The 24,528-nt window shown below is 39.8% G+C and overlaps 1 protein-coding gene across 1 annotated transcript in view; it reads right to left on the bottom strand.

Annotated features, from left to right (window-relative positions):
- Window positions 1–24,528, bottom strand: part of fbn2a (fibrillin 2a) — a 217,767-nt gene that overhangs the window by 76,359 nt on the left and 116,880 nt on the right. The window contains exons 22-28 of the mRNA XM_031802448.1: window positions 23,694–23,744; window positions 21,678–21,803; window positions 18,710–18,937; window positions 18,182–18,307; window positions 16,996–17,124; window positions 7,960–8,085; window positions 2,044–2,169 (exon numbers count right to left, since the gene is read on the bottom strand). Of these exons, the coding sequence (XP_031658308.1) occupies window positions 2,044–2,169; window positions 7,960–8,085; window positions 16,996–17,124; window positions 18,182–18,307; window positions 18,710–18,937; window positions 21,678–21,803; window positions 23,694–23,744 (912 nt within the window). The remainder of the gene's footprint in view (window positions 1–2,043; window positions 2,170–7,959; window positions 8,086–16,995; window positions 17,125–18,181; window positions 18,308–18,709; window positions 18,938–21,677; window positions 21,804–23,693; window positions 23,745–24,528) is intronic.

Raw genomic sequence — 24,528 nt, 5'->3', positions numbered from 1 at the left:
GAATGTAATAAATAGCTAGCATGTTATTGAATGTAATAAATAGCTAGCATGTTATTGAATGTAATAAATAGCTAGCATGTTATTGAATGTAATAAATAGCTAGCATGTCATTGAATGTAATAAATAGCTAGCATGTTATTGAATGTAATAAATAGCTAGCATGTTATTGAATGTAATAATTAGCTAGCATGTCATTGAATGTAATAAATAGCTAGCATGACATGTTAGCTAGCATGTCATTGAATGTAATAAATAGCTAGCATGTTATTGAATGTAATAAATAGCTAGCATGTCATTGAATGTAATAAATAGCTAGCATAACATGTTAGCTAGCATGTCATTGAATGTAATAAATAGCTAGCATGTTATTGAATGTAATAAATAGCTAGCATGTCATTGAATGTAATAAATAGCTAGCATGACATGTTAGCTAGCATGTCATTGAATGTAATAAATAGCTAGCATGACATGTTAGCTAGTATGTCATTGAATGTAATAAATAGCTAGCATGTTATTGAATGTAATAAATAGCTAGCATGTCATTGAATGTAATAAATAGCTAGCATGTTATTGAATGTAATAAATAGCTAGCATGTCATTGAATGTAATAAATAGCTAGCATAACATGTTAGCTAGCATGTCATTGAATGTAATAAATAGCTAGCATGACATGTTAGCTAGCATGTCATTGAATGTAATAAATAGCTAGCATGACATGTTAGCTAGCATGTCATTGAATGTAATAAATAGCTAGCATGACATGTTAGCTAGCATGTCATTGAATGTAATAAATAGCTAGCATGTTATTGAATGTAATAAATAGCTAGCATGACATGTTAGCTAGCATGTCATTGAATGTAATAAATAGCTAGCATGACATGTTAGCTAGCATGTCATTGAATGTAATAAATAGCTAGCATGTTATTGAATGTAATAAATAGCTAGCATGTTATTGAATGTAATAAATAGCTAGCATGTTATTGAATGTAATAAATAGCTAGCATGTTATTGAATGTAATAAATAGCTAGCATGTTATTGAATGTAATAAATAGCTAGCATGTCATTGAATGTAATAAATAGCTAGCATGTTATTGAATGTAATAAATAGCTAGCATGTCATTGAATGTAATAATTAGCTAGCATGACATGTTAGCTAGCATGTCATTGAATGTAATAAATAGCTAGCATGACATGTTAGCTAGCATGTCATTGAATGTAATAAATAGCTAGCATGACATGTTAGCTAGCATGTCATTGAATGTAATAAATAGCTAGCATGACATGTTAGCTAGCATGTCATTGAATGTAATAAATAGCTAGCATGTTATTGAATGTAATAAATAGATAGCATGTTATTGAATGTAATAAATAGCTAGCATGTTATTGAATGTAATAAATAGCTAGCATGTCATTGAATGTAATAAATAGCTAGCATGACATGTTAGCTAGCATGTCATTGAATGTAATAAATAGCTAGCATGACATGTTAGCTAGCATGTCATTGAATGTAATAAATAGCTAGCATGTTATTGAATGTAATAAATAGCTAGCATGTCATTGAATGTAATAAATAGCTAGCATGTTATTGAATGTAATAAATAGCTAGCATGTCATTGAATGTAATAAATAGCTAGCATAACATGTTAGCTAGCATGTCATTGAATGTAATAAATAGCTAGCATGTTATTGAATGTAATAAATAGCTAGCATGTCATTGAATGTAATAATTAGCTAGCATGACATGTTAGCTAGCATGTCATTGAATGTAACAAATAGCTAGCATGTTATTGAATGTAATAAATAGCTAGCATAACATGTTAGCTAGCATGTCATTGAATGTAATAAATAGCTAGCATGTTATTGAATGTAATAAATAGCTAGCATGTTATTGAATGTAATAGCTCTAAGATTGATTTCTCAAGAGTACAAAAGAAAAACAGAACTTTAGAACATGTAAACCTGAGTAAATGGCACGTAGTATGACATCATATATAACATATGACTCATCTTTTATGTTGTAAGGTAGAGTTTAATGACCATACCTATGCAGCTCTGTCTGTCAGGAGTTGCTTGGTAACCAGAGTCACATGAGCAGTGGTAGGTACCGGCCACATTCACACACTGGCCGTTCCGACACAAGCTGACGCTCTGCTCGCACTCGTTGTAATCTGTATAAGATAACATTCGTGAACACATGCTAAATTACTCAAAATGTAAATAAATATATCCAAATAAACTCAGCCAAAAAAGAAACGTCCCTTTTCAGGACGCTGTCTTTCAAAGATAATTCGTAAAATTCCAAAAAACTTCACAGATCTTCATTTTAAAGGGTTTAAACACTGTTTCCCATGCTTGTTCAATGAACCATAAACAATTAATGAACATGCACATGTGGAACTGTCATTAAGGCACTAACAGCTTACAGACGGTAGGCAATTAAAGTCGTAGTTATGAAAATTTAGGACACTAAAGAGGCCTTTCTACTGACTCTGAAATATACCAAAAGAAAGATGCCCAGGGTCCCTGCTCATCTGTCATCATCTCATTTCTACTTTGCACTTTGCACATTCTTCCATTGCAAATCTACCATTCCAGTGTTTTACTTGCTATATTGTATTTACTTTGCCACCTTGGCCTTTTTTGCCTTTACCTCCCTTATCTCACCTCATTTGCTCACATTGTATTTAGACTTGTTTATACTGTATTATTGACTGTATGTTTGTTTTACTCCATGTGTAACTCTGTGTCGTTGTATGTGTCGAACTGCTTTGCTTTATCTTGGCCAGGTCGCAATTGTAAATGAGAACTTGTTCTCAACTTGCCTACCTGGTTAAATAAAGGTGTTCTCAACTTGCCTACCTGGTTAAATAAAGGTGTTCTCAACTAGCCTACCTGGTTAAATAAAGGTGTTCTCAACTTGCCTACCTGGTTAAATAAAGGTGTTCTCAACTAGCCTACCTGGTTAAATAAAGGTGTTCTCAACTTGCCTACCTGGTTAAATAAAGGTGTTCTCAACTAGCCTACCTGGTTAAATAAAGGTGAAATAAATAAATAAATACATCTGCGTGAACGTGCCTTAGACATGCTGCAAGGAGGCATGAGGACTGCAGATGTGACCAGGGCAATAAATTGCAATGTCCATACTGTGAGACACCTAAGACAGCGCTACAGGGAGACAGGACGGACAGCTGATCGTCCTCGCAGTGGCAGACCACATGTAACAACACCTGCACAGGATCGGTACATCCGAACATCACACCTGCGGGACAGGTACAGGATGGCAACAACATCTGCCCGAGTTACACCAGGAATGCACAATCCCTCCATCAGTGCTCAGACTGTCCTCAATACGCTGAGAGAGGCTGGACTGAGGACTTGTAGGGCTGTTGTAAGGCAGGACCTCACCAGACATCATCAGCAACAACGTTGCCTATGGGCACAAACCCACCGTCGCTGGACCAGACAGGACTGGCAAAAAGTGCTCTGCTCTGACGAGTCACAGGTTTTGTCTCACCAGGGGTGATGGTCAGATTTGCGTTTATCAATGACGTAATGAGCATTACACCGAGGCCTGTACTCTGGAGCGGGATCGATTTGAAGGTGGAGGGTCCGTCATGGTCTGGGGCGGTGTGTCACAGCATCATCGGACTGAGCTTGTTGTCATTGCAGGCAATCTCAACGCTGTGCGTTACAGGGAAGACATCCTCCTCCCTCATGTGGAACCCTTCCTGCAGGCTCATCCTGACATGACCCTCCAGCATGACAATGCCACCAGCCATACTGCTCGTTCTGTGCATGACTTCCTGCAAGACAGGAATGTCAGTGTTCTGTCATGGCCAGCGAAGAGCCCGGATCTCAATCCCATTGAGCACGTCTGGGACCTGTTGGATCGAAGGGTGAGAGCAAGAGCCACTACCCCCAGAAATGTCCGGGAACTTGCAGGTGCCTTGGTGGAAGAGGTCAGTAACATCTCACAGCAAGAATGGGCAAATCTGGTGCAGTCCATGAAGAAGAGATGCACTGCAGTACTTAATGCAGCTGATGGCCACACCAGATACTGACTGTCACTTTTGATTTTGACCCCCCCTTTGTTCAGGAACACATTATTCCATTGCTGTTAGTCACATGTCTATGGAACTTGTTCAGTTTATGTCTCAGTTGTTGAATCTTGTTATGTTCAAAGAAATATTTATACATGCTATGTTTGCTGAAAATAAACGCAGTTGACAGTGAGAGGACATTTATTTTTGTAGTGTCGATTTCCCACACACCGATTAAGCCTAATTCTGGGTTAAACAGTATGCGCAACGGAGAATCTTCATTGAAAGGGTTTACATTGTACTGTATCAATATTTGTGTTAAGAAAAGGACAATTTGAGAAGATAAGAGAGCGAACGGTGGGAAAAATGTCCGCTAATATAAATGTCACAAAAGAAAAACAAGACATCAGGTGATTAGCCTTATGACCTAGCAATGCAATGACCTAGTAACACTGTACATAACCTACTCAGAAGGACTAGAGGTGAATGACAACATTTGATGGGGCCTTAAAGGGGAAATCTGTGATTCAAACAACGACCAAGTGGTCACCCCACCATTTTTGAGGGGTAAACAACTGATGGATGGGGCTCAAGAAATGTAACCAGTCATAAATTCATAGTGGGAGCTATGGAGGCAAGGACCGACCATTCATTGTATCAAAATGATAGCTTTAACCATGTGTTGAAGCTATACAGTGTTTGTTTACAATTACATTGTTTACAAACAATGGAGCAAAACAATTTTATATTTTGGGTTCTGATGGGGTACGTCAGTTGAACTAAGCTCATTGGGCATTAATTAGTTATATCCTTAAATAACCAATGGCTATATATCATTTAAGGCCAGGCACCACAGGATAAAATGACATTCATTTATATTAGTATTTTCAAAAAGTAAAAATAAGAATGTCAAAAAGTTGATGTCAATGTATATTTTTGTTTGTTTATCATACTACCGTCATCAAAATGTCATGAATTGTAAAAACCCTTTTAAATGGACTTCCATCCATAATTTCAAAGCTCACTACATTGAATCACACATCATTTAAAAGCCCATTTTATAGATAATGTTACAAACTGGAGTCTGGACTATATGTAGTAACTTACTTTGAAGAGATGAGGATTGGATTTAAATAGGTGTTAGGTGTTTGATAGTCTAAATTCTGTGTCTTGGTCTTTAACTGCCATTTTCCAAAAGTCAGAATCTTCCTAATAGCCAACCAATTTTTTCTCAGCTTCAGAAACATCTGTTTTTACCAAAATGTGTGTGGCTATCCACAGATGTGTTCTCCACTTATACATAGGAAATTGTTGATATTTTGTCAATTTATTTTTCTAGATGACATTATCTTCTGAAAAATCTGACAAAAACAAGAACCCAACATGTCTAATGAGAAGAACCCTACATGTCTAATGAGAAGAACCCTATATGTTATTGAGAAGAACCCTGGATGTTGTTGAGGAGAACCCTATATGTTATTGAGAAGAACCCTAGATGTTGTTGAGGAGAACCCTACACTTTGCCAGTGTGTGTCTAGGCGACCTGCCCCTCCCCCCTCCCAGGCAGAGGCTACTGTGCTGACAGTACAAGCTTGATTCAGAAGATAGGAAGAGACATTATTTAATTAGCTAGAGAAGAATGGATTACCTTTTCAATGCTAGTTAAGGATACTATAGGTATAATTATCACATTTGACAATGGATTTATTAACTACAAAAAACTAAGATGTGTTTTTAATTCTGTTGCCGCTCTGCACACACAAGCTTTGTTAACTAACTAGCTTTTCTGGTCCAACGTTAAGCCAGCTCTGAAGTTCAAAGACATTCAAAGTTTCTCCATAGAAGCCGTACCTCTGTAGATATAATTCTGTGGGCCTAATTCAGATAATGCATGTCATAACAAGATACCCAACGCTTCAAGCCTCCTCCTCAACCCTCTCTCGCTCTCTCCCCAAGAGAAAAATGTCAGTCGCATCTTGCGCCATAGGCTACACCTGTCTGTCCATCGCGCACGTAAAAAACTAGCTTGTGTCACACCCTGATCTGTTTCACCTGTCTTTGTGCTTGTCTCCACCCCCCCCTCCAGGTGTCACTCATCTTCCTCATTATCCCCAGTGTATTTATACCTGAGTTCTCTGTCTGTTGTCAGTTCGTCTTGTCAGGTCTTTTCCAGGTTGTTTTTCAGTCTCCCTGCTTTCTCAAGTTCTGTTTCCTAGTTTCGCCAGTTCTTACCATTCTGTTTGCCCTGACCCCAAGCCTGCCTGCCGTTCTGTACCTTACTGACTCTGCCCTGGATTACGGACCTCTGCATGCCTTTAACCTGTCTTTTGCCTGCCCCGTGTTTGGGTCAATAAACATCTGTGACTCTAGCTGTCTGCACCTGGGTCTTATCCTGTTCTGATAGCTTGCCTGCTCTGTCCGCACTGAATGGTGAAGTAGTTTAATGAGCTGGTCATATTTTGGGGTTCTGAACTTTATTTTGCTGGTCGCAACAGTGTAATGGAACAAAGAAAATTGTGGATCTGTTTAGAACGAAATTTTGGTTCCAACCACTGATTATAACCCTACATGTCTATGGAGAAGAACCCTGCATGTTGTTGAGAAGAACCCTACATGTCTATGGAGAAGAACCCTACATGTCTATGGAGAAGAACCCTACATGTCTAATGAGAAGAACCTTACATGTCTATGGAGAAGAACCCTAAATGTCTAATGAGAAGAACCCTGCATGTTGTTGAGAAGAACCCTGCATGTCTATGGAGAAGAACCCTGCATGTTGTTGAGAAGAACCCTGCATGTTGTTGAGAAGAACCCTGCATGTCTAATGAGAAGAACCCTTCATGTCTAATGAGAAGAACCCTACATGTCTAATGAGAAGAACCCTGCATGTTGTTGAGAAGAACCCTGCATGTTGTTGAGAAGAACCCTGCATGTCTAATGAGAAGAACCCTACATGTCTAATGAGAAGAACCCTGCATGTTGTTGAGAAGAACCCTACATGTCTAATGAAAAGAACCCTGCATGTTGTTGAGAAGAACCCTGCATGTCTATGGAGAAGAACCCTACATGTCTAATGAGAAGAACCCTGCATGTTGTTGAGAAGAACCCTGCATGTTGTTGAGAAGAACCCTACATGTCTATGGAGAAGAACCCTACATGTCTAATGAGAAGAACCCTACATGTTGTTGAGAAGAACCCTGCATGTTGTTGAGAAGAACCCTACATGTCTATGGAGAAGAACCCTACGTGTCTAATGAGAAGAACCCTGCATGTTGTTGAGAAGAACCCTACATGTCTAATGAGAAGAACCCTGCATGTCTAATGAGAAGAACCCTACATGTCTAATGAGAAGAACCCTGCATGTTGTTGAGAAGAACCCTACATGTCTAGTGAGAAGAACACTGCATGTCTAGTGAGAAGAACACTGCATGTTGTTGAGAAGAACCCTACATGTCTAATGAGAAGAACCCTGCATGTTGTTGAGAAGAACCCTAGATGTCTAATGAGAAGAACCCTGCATGTTGTTGAGAAGAACCCTGCATGTCTCATGAGAAGAACCCTGCATGTTGTTGAGAAGAACCCTGTATGTCTCATGAGAAGAACCCTGCATGTTGTTGAGAAGAACCCTACATGTCTAATGAGAAGAACACTGCATGTTGTTGAGAAGAACCCTACATGTCTAATGAGAAGAACCCTGCATGTTGTTGAGAAGAACCCTATGTTGTTGAGTATTTTGTCATGATGTTTATGATATAGACTGGGATTTGGCACATTATTGTAAAGTAACAAACATTAGTTAAAATGTTCAGTAACTGTTGTGTGTTAATTTGATCTGTCTATTTGTTGCTCAGTATTTGTTACATGTTCAGTATTTGTCATGTGTACTGAGGTCTAACATTTACAGTGTTGCTTACTCACCCTCGCACGCTGCCCCATCCACAGTGAGCTGGTGTCCCTGGGGGCAAACACACTCGTAGCTGCCCTCTGTGTTCTCGCAAGACCCCCCACGACACAGGGACGGTTCCCGCTCACACTCGTCTATGTCTGAGAGAACATACACACAACAAGTCATTCAGTATTAATAACACACAGGATGACAGAGAAACTCCCTAACATATCACAAACACTTATCCTTTCTAAAAAAAAAAACACATTGTACGGTGGCCTGTGAGGTCCAGTGGCTAGTGCCACGGACCCCGATACCATATATGCCAGAGTCGGTTGGAAACCGGTCCACTGCCCTTTGACTCAATCCCCTCCTATTCCTCTCTACTGTCCTATCGGTTCAATAAAAAATATGAAAGGAATGGGACTGTCCCATTCCTTTCATATTGATAAATTATAGACTATATATATATATATATATATATCCACAGTTCTGGGCCCCCCACCCCCCCCAAAAAAGTGACTTTGAAACATGCCTTGATGATGCAAATGTTTTCACTGTGCAGCAGATTTGAACTTTTTACCATCTACATATGTTTTAGTAGTATTACACATGCCTAGAAGCAGTCTATGGACAAGGTAAGACAGCACTCTATGCTTTGGTTTAGTTTACCTGACCACTGTCTCCAAATGCTCACTTTTTAGTTTTTTTGTTGTTGTCGAAGAACGTGAATATGTAGTATTTTTGTTGTGTTTCAGGTGATTCCATACTGAGTAAACAGGAAGCAGAGATAGAGAGACACTACCGTGCTCCACACTCTCGTGCTGCGAGTGGAGAATGCATTAAACAATACATTTGAGAAGCCCTCACACTCCCCTTACTGCATTACGTCACGCTTCACCTCCCCATTTACTGAACTTTCTTCCAGCCAGGACGATGGCAACAATAAACGAAACAAGATATACACAAAGCAAACGTTTTACTTAATAATTATCAGCTAGATATGTGAATCATAATATTGTAGCTAGCCAGCTAGTTAAACAGGAAAAATGACCTAAAACGAATGTTATGCAAGATGGATGTACATTCTGCGTGGGTAGCTACCAATTCTTTGTGGCTAACTATCTAGTTAGCCCTATTGACTTACTATAGAGTTACAGTACCCATTCACTGAACCGTCTTCCAACCAGGACAACAATGGCAATAGAGACTAAACAAGATATACACAAAGCAAATGTTTTACTTCATAACAACATGTTTTACTTCATAACAACATGTTTTACTTCATAACAACATGTTTTACTTCATAACAACATGTTTTACTTCATAACAACATGTTTTACTTCATAACATGTTCATAGTTTTCACGGGGAAAGTTCTGATGGACTCCTTCATTTGTGAAACATGTATTGAACTTTTGATGCAGCTAAAGAAAAGAATATTACGGAATAAGGATTCTATGAGAGTATCGGCATCTTTAAATGCTTCCTATCAAAACATCCAAGAGGACCTTCCTGGACTATGATACATTTCCGCCACTGCACCCTTCTACGAGCTTGAACCATAAAATTGCTGCTCATTGTTGGACTCCAGGTGAGTGTAAATGGCTGCTCATTTTTGGACTCCAGGTGAGTGTAAATGGCTGCTCATTGTTGGACTCCAGGTGAGTGTAAATGGCTGCTCATTGTTGGACTCCTGGTGAGTGTAAATGACTGCTCCTTGTTGGACTCCTGGTGAGCGTGAATGGCTGCTCATTGTTGGACTCCAGGTGAGTGTAAATGGCTGCCCATTGTTGGACTCCAGGTGAGTGTAAATGACTGCTCCTTGTTGGACTCCAGGTGAGCGTGAATGGCTGCTCATTGTTGGACTCCAGGTGAGTGTAAATGGCTGCTCATTGTTGGACTCCAGGTGAGTGTAAATGACTGCTCCTTGTTGGACTCCAGGTGAGCGTGAATGGATGAGTGTCGGAACCAGAAAGAATAAGAAGAATAATCATTCTCGGCGCTTCTGCCTTCTTCCCCACCGTCCAGACTTAAGACTTTCAAAATCCCTTTGAGCCCCTGTAACAGCTGTCTTCTGCCGGGGACTTGGGTGTTTCCTCCATGGCTGTGGATGCCCCTCCAGCTAACTGTCCTAGTCAATCAACTGCCTGGGTACAGCCTGGACAACCGCAGCCCCCTTCCACTGGGCCTGTGCCCTCTGGATCAGAGCTCTGCTCTTTGGCTGTCGTGGGCTCCACGCAACCGGCGTCTCAGCAGCTCTCTTCTCAGGTGAGTTCTGTGGCTCTGGCCTCGCAATCTGCATCAAGAGACACGTGTCGTGTCTTTACTATCATTAAATGAAGACTTTTCATTTTTATCAAAGATTCTCTGTAATTAGTATTACGCGATTAAACTGATTAATCATGTAACTATAATTAATTAGGAAGTCGGGGAACCAAGGAAAATATTCAGATTACAAAGTTATAATTTTCCTAATATATAGTCTTCTGATTAATGAATTCTTCTTTACCTCATGTTAGTCTCATTCCAAACGTTGTAAATTGTTGGTTATCTGCACAAACCCAGTCTTCACTATGAGTCATCCATACATCAATTGTCTTAAATCATTTATTTACTAACTAAGTAATTCACAGAAATGCATAAACAAACAGTAGATAGTTACAAGGAAATGATAATGGAGTTTCCCTAGTGGGATAAACCGGCATCGCGGCTTGGTGTACAAAAGGGAAGTGGGGGTCGACTGAGATAAGACAACACACAGTTGATAATTATATTCATTGAAATGCTAATCCTTTGCACATGAACGCTCACTCATTCGGGAACAATTGCTATTAATATATACAGTATATTTACGCTCAGTGTGTTGTCGGGGTCTCTGTTGTTAGTTTCTGTTGGAGAGTTTGTCTGCCCTCTCTGTCGTGGTTAGAATGGATAGTTCAGTGACATTCATTCATATCATTATGGATAGATGTTTTGGCGGTTGTTGGTCCGAATGCCTCTGCTGATCCTACAGCTATTGTATACAGTAATCATATGCCTATGAACCAGAGTTATACTGTTAACACTGAGGTGGTTTGCCCTGGCAGGAAGTCCACTGTGTGCAGCTCACCCTGCACTAACATAAATAACCTGAGCATGTCTACCTCTGCTAAGCTTCCCAGTAAAGCAAGAAAAACAAACAAACATCCCAACAAAGTGTTAAAAATAGCTCATATTAACATATGTAGCTTAAGAAACAAGGTTAATGAAGTCAATAATGTGCTAAAAACAGATGACATTCATATTCTGATCTCTGAAACTCACTTTGATATTACCTTAGATGATACAGTGGTAGCAATACATGGTTATAGCATTTACAGAAAATACAGAAATACCAAAGGTGGAGGTGTTGTTTATATTCAGAGCCACATTCCTGTAAAGATTAGAGAGGATCGCATGTTAAATACTGTTGAAGTAATATGGCTACAGGTTCATCTGCCTCACCTAAAACCCATTCTGGTGGGAAGGTGCTACAGACCACCAAGTACTAACAGTCAGTATCTGGATAACATGTATGAAATGCTTGATAATGTATGTGATATCAGTAGAGGTATATTTTCTGGGTGATTTAAATATTGACTGGTTTTCATCAGGTTGCCCACTCAAGAGAAAGCTTCAAACTGTAACTAGTTCCTGCAACCTGGTTCATGTTATCAATAAACCTACCAGGGTAGTTACAAACAGCACAGGAATAAAATCATCAACACATATTGATCACATCTTTACTAATGCTGCATAAATTTGCTTAAAAGCAGTATCCAAATCCATCGGATGTAGTGATCACAATATAATAGCCATATCTAGGAAAACCAAAGTTCCAAAGGCTGGGCCTAATATAGTATATAAGAGGTCAGGCTGGGCCTAAAATAGTGTATAAGAGGTCATACAATACGTTTTGTAGTGATTCATATGTTATTGATGTAAATAATATTTGCTGGTCTGTGGTGTGTAATGAGGAGCAACCAGACGCTGCACTTGACACATTTATGAAATTGCTTATCCCAGTTACTAATAAGCAACACCCGTTAATAAAATTACTTTTTTTAAATTTTATTTTATTGAGAAGGATGAGGCAAAATAAATGGCAAATAGGTCTGGCTGTACAACCAATTGGCAAATGTACTGCAAATTCCGAAATCATGTGACTAAACTGAATAAAAAGAAGAAGAAACTACACTATGAAACAAAGAGCACCTTCAATCATTCATTCATTCATTGAATCAGATGACTCATTCATCACAAAACCCACTGATATTGCAAACTAGTTTACTGATTTTTTCAAATTTAGGCATGACATGCCAGCAACAAACGCTGACACTACACATCCAAGTATACAGTATCTGACCAAATTATGAAAGACAAGAATTGTAATTCTTAATTCCGTAAATTAATTCTGTAAGAGGTGAAAAAATGATTGTTGTCTATCAACAATGACAAGCCACCTGGGTCTGACAACTTGGATGGAAAATTGGCAGACAATATTGCCACATTTTCAGTTTAAGCCTACTAGAAAGTGTGTGCTCTCAGGCCTGGAGGGAAGCAAAAGTCATAGTAAAGCCCCCTTTACTGGATCAAATAACCAACCAATCAGCCTGTTACCAACCCATAGTAAACTATTGGAAAACATTGACCAGATACAATGCTATTTCACAGTAAACAACTTGACAACAGACTTTCAGCACGCTTATAGGGAAGGACATTCAACAAGCACAGCACTTACAAAAATGACTAATGATTGGCTGAGATAAATTGATGATAATATTATTGTGGGGGGGATGTTTTGTTAGACTTCAGTGTGGCTTTTCACATTATCGATCACAGTCTGTTGCTGGAAATTCGTATGTGTTATGGCTTTACACCCCTGCTATATTGTGGATAAAGAGTTACCTATCTAACAGAACACAGAGGGTGTTCTTTAATGAAAGCCTCTCCAATAAAATCCAGGTAGAATCAGGAATTCCCCAGGGCAGCTGTCTAGGCTCCTTACTTTTTTCAATCTTTACTAACGACAAGCCACTGGCTTTGAGTAAAGCCTGTGTATCTATGTATGCGGATGACTCATCTCTATACACGTCAGCTACCACAGCGACTGAAATGATAACAGTTTACCTTTATTTTCAGAATGGATGGCAAGGAACAAGTTACCTATATATTTCCAAAACTAAAAGCACTGTATTTGGGACAAATCATTCACTAAACCCTAAACCTCAACTAAATATTGTAATGAATAATGTGGAAATTGAGCAAGTTGATGTGAATAAACTGCTTGGAGTAATCCTGGATTGTAAACTGTCATGGTCAAAACATGTTGATACAACAGTAGCTAAGATGGGGAGAAGTAGCTAAGACGGACTCGGGAGGCTAAGGTCGAGAGCCGTGCGTCCTTCCGAAACACAAACCAGCCAAGCCGCACCGCTTCTTGACACAATGCCCGCCGCACCAATGTGTCGGGAAGAAACTCCGTACACCTGGCAACCGTGTCAGCGGGCACTGCACCCGGCCCGCCACAGGAGCCTAATATTAATCATATGTATGTCAACCTCTTCTGGCTGAAAGTGGAGGAGAGATTGACTTCATCACTACTTGTATTTGTGAGAGGTTTTGACATGTTCAATGCACCAAGTTGTCTGTTTGAACTACTGGCACACAGCTCAGACGCCCATGCATACCAATCAAGACATGCCATCAGAGGTCTCTTCACAGTCCCTACATCCAGAACAGACTATGGGAGGCGCACAGTACTACATAGAACCATGACTACAAGGAACTCTATTCCACATCAAGTAACTCATGCAAGAAGTCAAATTTGATTTAAAAAACAGAAAATAATACACCTTATGGAACAGTGGGGACTGTGAAGAAACACAAACACTGGCACAGACACAAATACACACGATAAGCACTCTACACACGTACACATGGATGTTGTATTGTAGATATGTGATAGTGGAGTTTTATGTGTTATGAAATGTCATGTAATATTTTAAATTGTATATAACTGCCTTAATGTTGCTGGACCCCGGGAAGAGTAGCTGCTGCCTTGGCAACGGCTAATGGGGATCCTTAATAAATACAAATAATAAGTCAATAGTGCTAACTGGCTAGCTACTACTATTAGCTAGCCAGATAGCCACGAAGAATTGTTAACTAGCTACCCATAAAGAATTTACATCTATCTAGTTTTAGGTCATTTTTGCCTGTTAAACATTCTGGTTAGCTACAGTACATTATTGCATTTCACATATTTAATGATTTATTTAACCTTTATTTAACTAGGCAAGTCAGTTAAGAACAAATTCTTATTTACAATGATGGCCTACCACGGCCAAACCAGGACGACGCTGTGTGCCGCCCTGTGGGACTCCCAATCACGGCCGGATGTGATACAGCCTGAATTCGAAACCAGGGACTGTAGTGGGGACATAAAGCTAGCTGATAGTTATGAAGTAAAACGTATGCTTTGTGTATATCTTCTTTCATCTCTATTGCCATTGTCCTGGCTGGACGACGGTTCACTAACAAGAACGTACTCAAGAGAACGTCGTCGGAGAATGCACTTGGAGCATGAGAGTGTAGAGCACGGCAGAATGCATACTGAGAAACACCCAGAGTCTATTTTCTCTCGCTTCAGCTCAAATAATAGCCATTGATTTCAAGAAATGTTGCATCATTATTTATGTGGTTGCGTCATATTTCTTTGCATACTTTCCGTTGGAAGCTTGCTTCAAAAGATGTACAAAGAAGTGCCCTGCGTGCTCCGTTTCTTAATTTGGACTCATGCTTTGATTTGGACTCATACTCCAACCCTCCCGTGCTTCAATTTGCATGGCTCGGAGCATGGTAGTATGAATTTTGAGAAACACCCAGAGAGATACTGTAGTGAGAGGAAGAGAGAGACAGAGACTGTAGAGAGAGACTGTGGAGAGATGAAGAGAGAGAGATACTGTAGAGAGAGAGAGAGAGAGAGAGAGAGAGCCTTCTACGACATCAAAAGGAACATAAAACTCGACATCCCAATTAGGATCTGGCTAAAAATACTTGAAACAGTTATAGAACCCATTGCCATATATGGCTGTGAGGTCTGGGATCTGCTCACCAACCAAAAATTCACAAAATGGAACAAACACCAAATTGAGACTATGCATGCAGAACTCTGCAAAAACATCCTCAGTGTACAACGTAAAACACCAAATAATACATCCAGAAAAGAATTAGGCCGATACCCGCTAATTGTCAAAATCCAGAAAAGAGCTGTTAAATTCTACAACCACCTAAAAGGAAGCAATTCCCAAATCTTCCTTAACAAAGCTATCACTTGCAGAGAGATGAACCTGGAGAATAGTCCACTAAGCAAGCAGGTCCTGGGGCTCTGTTCACAAACACAAACAGACCCAACAGAGTCCCAGGACAGCAACACAACTAGACCCAAACCAAATCATGACACTTTTTTTTTTTAAACAGAGCAAACTAGAATGCTATTTGGGCCTAAACAGAGAGTACACAATGGCAAAAAACCTGACCACTGTGACTGACACAAAATTAAGGAAAGCTTTGACTATGTATAGACTCAGTGAGCATAGCCTTGGTATTGAGAGAGGCTGCTGTAGGCAGACCTGGCTCTCAAGAGAAGACACGCTATTTGCACACTGCCCACAAAATGAGGTGGAACATGAGCTGAACTTTCTAACCTCATGCCAAATGTTTGACCATATTAGAGACACATACTTCCCTCAGATTACTCAGACCCACAACAAATTCCAATTTTGATAAACTCCCATATCTTCTGTATGAAATACCACAGTGTGCATCACAGCAACAAGAAGGGCAACCAGTGAAGAACAAACACCATTTTAAATACAACCCATATTTTTATTAAATGCTTTATTTAACCTTTATTTAACCTTTATTTAACCTTTATTTAACCTTTATTTAACCTTTATTTAACCTTTATTTAACCTTTATTTAACCTTTATTTAACCTTTATTTAACCTTTATTTAACTCGGCAAGTCAGTTAAGAACAAATTCTTATTTACAATGACGACCTACCCCGGTCAAACCCGGACGACACTGGGCCAATTGTGCGCCGCCCTATGGGACTCCCAATCACAGCTGGAGGGGATACAGCCTGGTTTCAAATCAGGGACTGTAGTGACGTCTCTTGCGCTGAGATGCAGTGCCTTAGACCGCTGCGCCACTCAGACGGTTTATTAAATTTCCCTTTTGTACTTTAACTATTTGCACATTGTTATAACACTGTACATAGCCATAATATAATAATTTGAAATGTCTCAATTCCTTTGAAACTTTTGTGAGTGTAATGTTTATTGTTCATTTTTATTGTTTATTTCACTTTTGTTTATTATCTTTTTGACTTGCTTTAGCAATATAAACATGTTTCACATGCCAATAAATACTTTTGAATTCAAATTAAATTGAGAGAGACTCTAAAGAGGAAGAGAGAGACTGAAAGATAGAGGAAGATAGAGGAAGAGAGAGAGATGAGATACTGTAGAGAGAGGAAGATAGAGAGAGAGCGAGAGAGAGACAGAAAGATACTGTGGAGAGAGAGAGAGAGAGAGAGAGAGAGAGAGATGAGATACTGTAGAGAGAGGAAGATAGAGAGAGAGCGAGAGAGAGAGATGAGATACTGTAGAGAGAGGAAGATAGAGAGAGAGCGAGAGAGAGACAGAAAGATACTGTGGAGAGGGAGAGAGAGAGAGAGAGAGAGAGAGAGAGAGAGAGAGAGAGAGAGAGAGAGAGATGAGATACTGTAGAGAGAGGAAGATAGAGAGAGAGAGAGAGAGAGTGAGATGAGATACTGTAGAGAGAGGAAGATAGAGAGAGAGACAGAAAGATACTGTGGAGAGGGAGAGAGAGAGAGAGAGAGAGAGAGAGAGAGAGAGAGCGAGATAGTGATATTGTAGAGTGAGGAAGAGAGAGAGAGAGAGAGAGAGAGTGAGGAAGAGAGAGATAGCGAGAGATACTGCAGAGTGAGGAAGAGAGAGATAGAGAGAGGTTGGACTCACCCATGCAGTTCTTCATCATCATGAAGCCACTCTCATAGCCCTCGGAACACTCACACTCAAAACTACCCGGAGTGTTGACACAAACCCCTTGGCCACACAGGTCCGGAGAGATACGACACTCATCTATGTCTGAACACACACACACACACACACACACACACACACACACACACACACACACACACACACACACACACACACACACACACACACACACACACACACACACACACACACACACACACACACAGAGGACAGCAGAACAGATGTTATCATATCTTTTATATTGACATTGATATTTGTACTGCACTGTTGAGGGAGCTTGCAAGTAAGCATTTCACCGCATGGTTTATACCTGCTGTAAACTGTGTAAACTGTGTAAACTGTGTACACTGTGTAAACTGTGTACACTGTGTAAACTGTGTAAACTGTGTAAACTGTGTACACTGTGTACACTGTGTAAACTGTGTACACTGTGTACACTGTGTAAACTGTGTAAACTGTGTAAACTGTGTACACTGTGTAAACTGTGTAAACTGTGTAAACTGTGTACACTGTGTAAACTGTGTACACTGTGTAAACTGTGTAAACTGTGTAAACTGTGTACACTGTGTAAACTGTGTAAACTGTGTACACTGTGTACACTGTGTAAACTGTGTACACTGTGTAAACTGTGTAAACTGTGTACACTGTGTAAACTGTGTAAACTGTGTACACTGTGTAAACTGTGTACACTGTGTAAACTGTGTAAACTGTGTAAACTGTGTAAACTGTGTAAACTGTGTACACTGTGTAAACTGTGTAAACTGTGTAAACTGTGTACACTGTGTAAACTGTGTAAACTGTGTACACTGTGTAAACTGTGTAAACTGTGTAAACTGTGTAAACTGTGTAAACTGTGCACACGACAAATAAACTTTGAGAACATACGTATGTTAATTTTGCTAAATAAAAAGTATCATTCGATGACAGATTATACTGTTTTGTTTAATTTTGTGACTGGTATTTTCAAGTTTTATGTTTTGTTAGTGCATTACGCAAACACACTTCTGTTTGGTGGGCTGTGTTAACTGTTTTGCAAAAGTGATCCCTAATTGTGACAAAAAGTTTCACGCAATCGGGACAAACTGTATTAACAGATCATTTCTATCCATAGTAACGGGACACAATGAGGTCATTGTCTCACCTGTGCAGTTGCGTTCTTCCATATCGAGGGAAAATCCTCCGGCGCAGTGGCACCTGAAACTGCCTATGGTGTTGCGACACTTTCCATGGACACACATGCTGGGGAACACCTTACACTCATTGATGTCTGTCAAAGAGAGACACATCCACATCTATTATAACAAAGACACATATTAATCACTGCCTAGTCCTACTTCCTATAACAGATGCATATTAATCACTACCTAGTCCTACTTCCTATAACCGATGCATATTAATCACTACCTAGTCCTACTTCCTACAACCAGATGCATATTAATCACTACCTAGTCCTACTTCCTATTACAGATGCATATTAATCACTACCTAGTCCTACTTCCTATTACAGATGCATATTAATCACTACCTAGTCTTACTTCCTATACTTCCTATCCTTACTTCCTGTTATTGGTTTGCTAAATTATGTAATATTGAGGAGTGACACTAACTACCTGGATTTCTGGAAAACCTTTTGGGAAACAACCAATATATTTCAACGCTACTCCCTCACCTTTATAGAAGGGCCTTCCGGTGAGGACGTCTCCTCGGTTGGCGAAGCCTGGGCCTCGGGGGCAGAGGGCGTCATACTCGGAAGTGCCAGGCAGGGGGCACGCCTCGCACTCCTTCCCCCAGGCGGCGCCCATCGTGCAGCAACAGGCGTCCATGCGGAAACGGCCGGGCACGGGCTTGGCACACGAGTCCTCTTCCCACGTCAGGTAACAGTGCTCAGACCGCACGTCTGTCAGATACAGTGGAGTTTATAGTTCATCCATAGCAGTCAACACATACAAAAATAAAATAAGATCCCAACAAGATAACACTTTACATGAAGATAACACTTTACATTAAATAATCATTATATGAAGGTAACACTTTACTTTAAAGAATCCTTTACATTAGGGTAACACTTTACATTAAAGAATCCTTTACATTAGGGTAACACTTTACATTAAAGAATCCTTTACATTAGGGTAACACTTTACATTAAAGAATCCTTTACATTAGGGTAACACTTTACATTAAAGAATCCTTTACATTAGGGTAACACTTTACATTAAAGAATCCTTTACATTAGGGTAACACTTTACATTAAAGAATCTTTACATGAAGGTAACACTTTACATTAAAGAATCCTTTACATTAGGGTAACACTTTACATTAAAGAATCTTTACATGAAGGTAACACTTTACATTAAAGAATCCTTTACATTAGGGTAACACTTTACATTAAAGAATCTTTACATGAAGGTAACACTTTACATTAAAGAATCCTTTACATTAGGGTAACACTTTACATTAAAGAATCTTTACATGAAGGTAACACTTTACATTAAAGAATCCTTTACATTAGGGTAACACTTTACATTAAAGAATCCTTTACATTAGGGTAACACTTTACATTAAATTATCCTTTACATTAGGGTAACACTTTACATTAAATTATCCTTTACATTAGGGTAACACTTTACATTAAGGTAACACTTTACATTAAAGAATCTTTACATGAAGGTAACACTTTACATTAAAGAATCTTTACATGAAGGTAACACTTTCCATTAAGGTAACACTTTACATTAAAGAATCTTTACATGAAGGTAACACTTTACATTAAGGTAACACTTTACATTAAGGTAACACTTTACATTAAAGAATCTTTACATGAAGGTAACACTTTACATTAAGGTAACACTTTACATTAAGGTAACACTTTACATTAAAGAATCCTTTACATTAGGGTAACACTTTACATTAAAGAATCCTTTACATTAGGGTAACACTTTACATTAAAGAATCCTTTACATTAGGGTAACACTTTACATTAAAGAATCCTTTACATTAGGGTAACACTTTACATTAAAGAATCCTTTACATTAGGGTAACACTTTACATTAAAGAATCCTTTACATTAGGGTAACACTTTCCATTAAGGTAACACTTTACATGAAGATAACACTTTACATTAAGCTACTGTTACAGGCTTTGATTTTTCCATTTATGTTTTGAGGTCGAACTTGTCTGGTAGGAATATCCACCAGAGTTGATTTGATCATTTCTCTACCATAAAAACATTGTTTTAGAAAATTTGGTAGTATGTCCAAAGGGCTTCACAACCACAGACCAAGTGTATGGCGTCGTGTGGGCGAGCAGTTTACTGATGTCAACGTTGTAAACAGAGTGCCCCGTGGTGGAGGTGGGGTTATGGTATGAGGCAGGTATAAGCTACGGACAACAAACACAATTGCATTTGAATGCACAGAGATATCGTGACGGGATCCTGAGGCCCATTGTCGTGCCCTTCATCCGCCGCTCATGTTGCAGCATGATAATGCAGAGCCCCATGTCGCAAGGATCTGTACACACTTCCTGGAAGCTGAAAATGTCCCAGTTCTTCCATGACCTGCATACTCACCCAATGAGCATGTTTGGGATGCCCTGGATCGAGGTATATGACAGCTCGATCCAGTTCCCGACAATATCCAGCAACTTCACACAGCCATTGAAGAGGAGTGGGACAACATTCCACAGGCCACAATCAACAGCCTGATCAACTCCACTGTATGTGAAGGAGATGCATGAAGGCCACATCAAACAAAGAGTGAATGAGCGCGTACACGCTGTAATTAGAATGTACAGAAAACAGACGGGGCCGCGAGCGCCAACGCCGTCAATAGCGCCATGCGCTTCAAATTAGAAAGCAAGTCTATTTTTCTCGCATCTACGCGACGTAATGCTCGTTTGATTTGGCCTTCAGGCAAATGGTGGTCACACCAGACACTGACTGGATTTCTGATCCCACGTCCCTACCTTTTTTTAAGGTATCTGTGACCAACAGATGCATATCTGTATTCCCAGTCATGTGAAACCCATTGATTAGCGCCTCATGAATATATTTCCATTGACTGCTTTCCTTAAATGAACTGTATCTCAATCAAATCTTTTGAAATTGTTGCATGTTGTATTTATATTTGATGTTCAGTATAGTTATTATAAGGTCTATTTTCTTACCAGACTTTATTTAGAGAAAAGTGTCAATTCCCTGGAGTTTCTGTCATAAACCAATACAAATAACACAACACAAGCAACTTACTCAACAACCCTGCCCCTAGGGCTTCAACCAACAGTCACCTCCTTGGTCAAATAGTTACACATTGCAACATTTGAGAAATAAACAAAGGTGCGGTTTTCGGGACAACGATTTGACCTAGCCCTGGGCTTAAAAGCATGCTCAATGGAGAATTTCCATTGAAATAGCTCTTCAGTTCAGGACTAGGCTTAATTAATGTATGTCTTGGAAACTGGCCAAGAGAATATTTCAACTCATTGGATCACTGTGTCTGTTAAGGTTGCAGAATTCCAATAATTTCAGGTTGGAAGATTCCCTCACAGCTTATTCCAGAAATACTCTAAACAGGATTTCGGGGAAAAAACAGGGAAATTTGGGAATGTTTCGGGAATTTTGCACCGTTTTGTCCACTCACCCACACACACTCGGCCACTGGAGTCCAGTGTGAGACCATCAGGACACTGGCACTTGAAGGAGCCCTTGGAGTTTACACAGTACCCATTGGGACACACACCTGGGAAGACCACGCACTCGTTCACGTCTACGGCAAGCAGAGAGAGACAAAAGGTGCAGAGGTGAAATCTTTATTTGTGTCACAAGGCATTTGCTACCATTATAGTATACAATCATAGAAAGAAGGGTTCTAAAAGGTGACTTTGGCTTCCCCCATGGGATAATCCTTTTTGGTTCCGGGTAGAACCCTCTGTGGAAAATGTTTTATATGGAAACCAAAAGGGTTCTACCTGGAACCAAAAGGGTTCTACCTGGAACCAAAAGGGTTCTACCTGGAGCCAAAAGAGTTCTACCTGGACCCAAAAGAGTTCTTCAAAGTGTTTTATGGGGACAGCCGAAGAACCCTTTTAGGTTCTAGATAGCACCTTTTAGCAATGGGCTCTATTTGATTCTATTCAATTCAAAACTGTTACTGGGGAAACTCCCTACACTATCAGATGGTGTCTGTCAATATGAAAACATTCTTCACATACTATAATAGGTTTTATCCCATCCCAATAACTGATTTCCATTTCAATTGTTTTAAGCACTGAATGATTCTGATGACTTACATCTGTATTTCTCTATTGAGGCTTATAGAAAATGATTTGTTTATCAAAATGGTAAATGTAACCTTTATTTATCTAGGCAAGTCAGTTAAGAACAAACCCGGACGACGCTGAGCCAATTGTGCGCCGCCCTATGGGACTCCCAATCACGGCCGGATGTGATACAGCCTGGATTCGAACCAGGGACTGTAGTGATGCCTCCTGCACGGAGATGCAGTGCCTTAGACTGCTGCATGGGAAGGTTATGCTGCTTTGAAAGTTAATAAACATGTTATCCCAGAGACAAGTAGGAGTAAATGCCCTTTGAAGGATTGTAATGAGAATTTCACACTTCCTAGAGAGCTCTTCTTTGTTTACGCCCATTCAGCATAGTTCACACTCTCTTAAGCCTTAGCATAAGTAGTCACTCTACTTAAACAGAGCTAAATTAAGGGCAGCAATGTTTTTGAGAGCTGTAGCGACCCTTTTGCAGTTGTCCAAAGCTATATTTTTTCGGAAATCCCAGGTAGCAAGGATTATCTATGTACTGACTGGGGAATCCCCCATTCTGTTACAAACTGAAGCCTATGACATGACAGACCAATCAGGACTCATCGGCATGTCCAGCCCCACCATTATCTCAGCCAATCATGACTAGCCAGGAAGGATGCTTTTTATCACCCTGTGTAGCTCAGTGGTTTCTCATTGGCTTAAACTAGGCTTGTAATTTAACATGTTTCTTCATATTATCGGATTCCATAGAAGTTTATAAGTAAGGCAAATGAAAGTTCACATGTTCAACAAGGCAGTCCTACTGTGAAAAAAATTGTTATAGCCATTCCACATATACATCCAGAATGAAGACATTTATTTTTGCTCTGTGGACAGCCCTGTCAAATGACATTTTCTTGAGTTCCAATAACCCCAATCCCACAGCTATGGAGAGGTCTACTTATCGATGGGTCAGGGTCAATGAAGAGAAGAAATTAGGGTTATTTTAAGTGACATGCTAAATTATCTTAAGACCTTATCTCCTATGACCTTAAGACCTTATCTCCTATGACCTTAAGACCTTATCTCCTATGACCTTAAGACCTTATCTCCTATAACCTTAAGACCTTATCCCCTATGACCTTAAGACCTTATCTCCTATGACCTTAAGACCTTATCTCCTATGACCTTTTACAGACACAGTACAGTATATTTTACATTAGTTATCTTTAGTTTGTTTTTAGTCCCAGCCTTCAGCTACCCTAAACCTCTCCCATCTATCTCTGAAGACCGTGGGGAACCTTGAAACTTATTCCAACCTTTGTCATTGGTAGAGACACCTAGCAAAGGTTATGGGTTTTGTAGACTGAAAAACAGCTGATGCTTGAAGTCGGACTTACCTTCACATTTGACTCCTCGCGGCCTGGCGTAGCCCCTTGAACAGATGGAATCTGCAAAAGGTCGGAATGTCGTTGTGGATGGGAATGTTGTGAATCATGGATTTTGTTGTCAAAGGTGACACTTTATGGGGACTCTGAGAGAACATATTTCACAGCGGAAGATAGCAAACACAGTCTTGCATCTCAAATGTCACCCTATTCCCTGTGTAGTGCACTGCTTTTGACCAGAGCCCGCATAGGGCTCTGGTCAAAAGTAGTGCACTTCATAGGGAATAGGGTGCCATAGTACGCAACCATATTAAAGAACTACTGGAACCCTGCTCTGTTCCAGACAGAGCCTCACAGTGTAACACATGCAAGTGATTATAAAGTGCAGGTCAGGGCTAAGGAGAGGAAGATTACATATTTGGCTTTTATATCTTATCCGCACTGACAGAATTATGAAGCTAAGTTAAGCACTGAGATTTACAAAGCGCTAAATTAGCTGTAAATGGCCCAAACGGCCCAAATCAAGGCATGTGTGTGGTATAGCACAAGCAAAACATCATCATTGGGTAGGGTTTGTCTTACACTGATGAAAAACCACACGATTTTAAATAAAGCTTTTTGTGGCTTGGATTTTCATTATACTAACTGCTGGCAAATGCATTATGGGTATATGGGTAGATTGTGTGGCCAGAAAGAAAAAAAAGGAAAACATAACTTGGTTGTGTCGCAAATGGCAACCTATTTCCTATATAGTACACTACTTTGTCCAGGGCCCATAAGGTGTCATTTGGGACACAAGCGGTGAAAGCTTAAACTGAAAGGTTGTTTCAGTGAGGGAAATGACACG

Source organism: Oncorhynchus kisutch, linkage group LG23 (assembly GCF_002021735.2).
Source record: "Oncorhynchus kisutch isolate 150728-3 linkage group LG23, Okis_V2, whole genome shotgun sequence".
Taxonomy (NCBI): domain Eukaryota; kingdom Metazoa; phylum Chordata; class Actinopteri; order Salmoniformes; family Salmonidae; genus Oncorhynchus; species Oncorhynchus kisutch.
The sequence above is the reverse complement of the archived record's forward strand: the minus strand, read 5'-3'. Positions and strand labels throughout refer to the sequence as shown.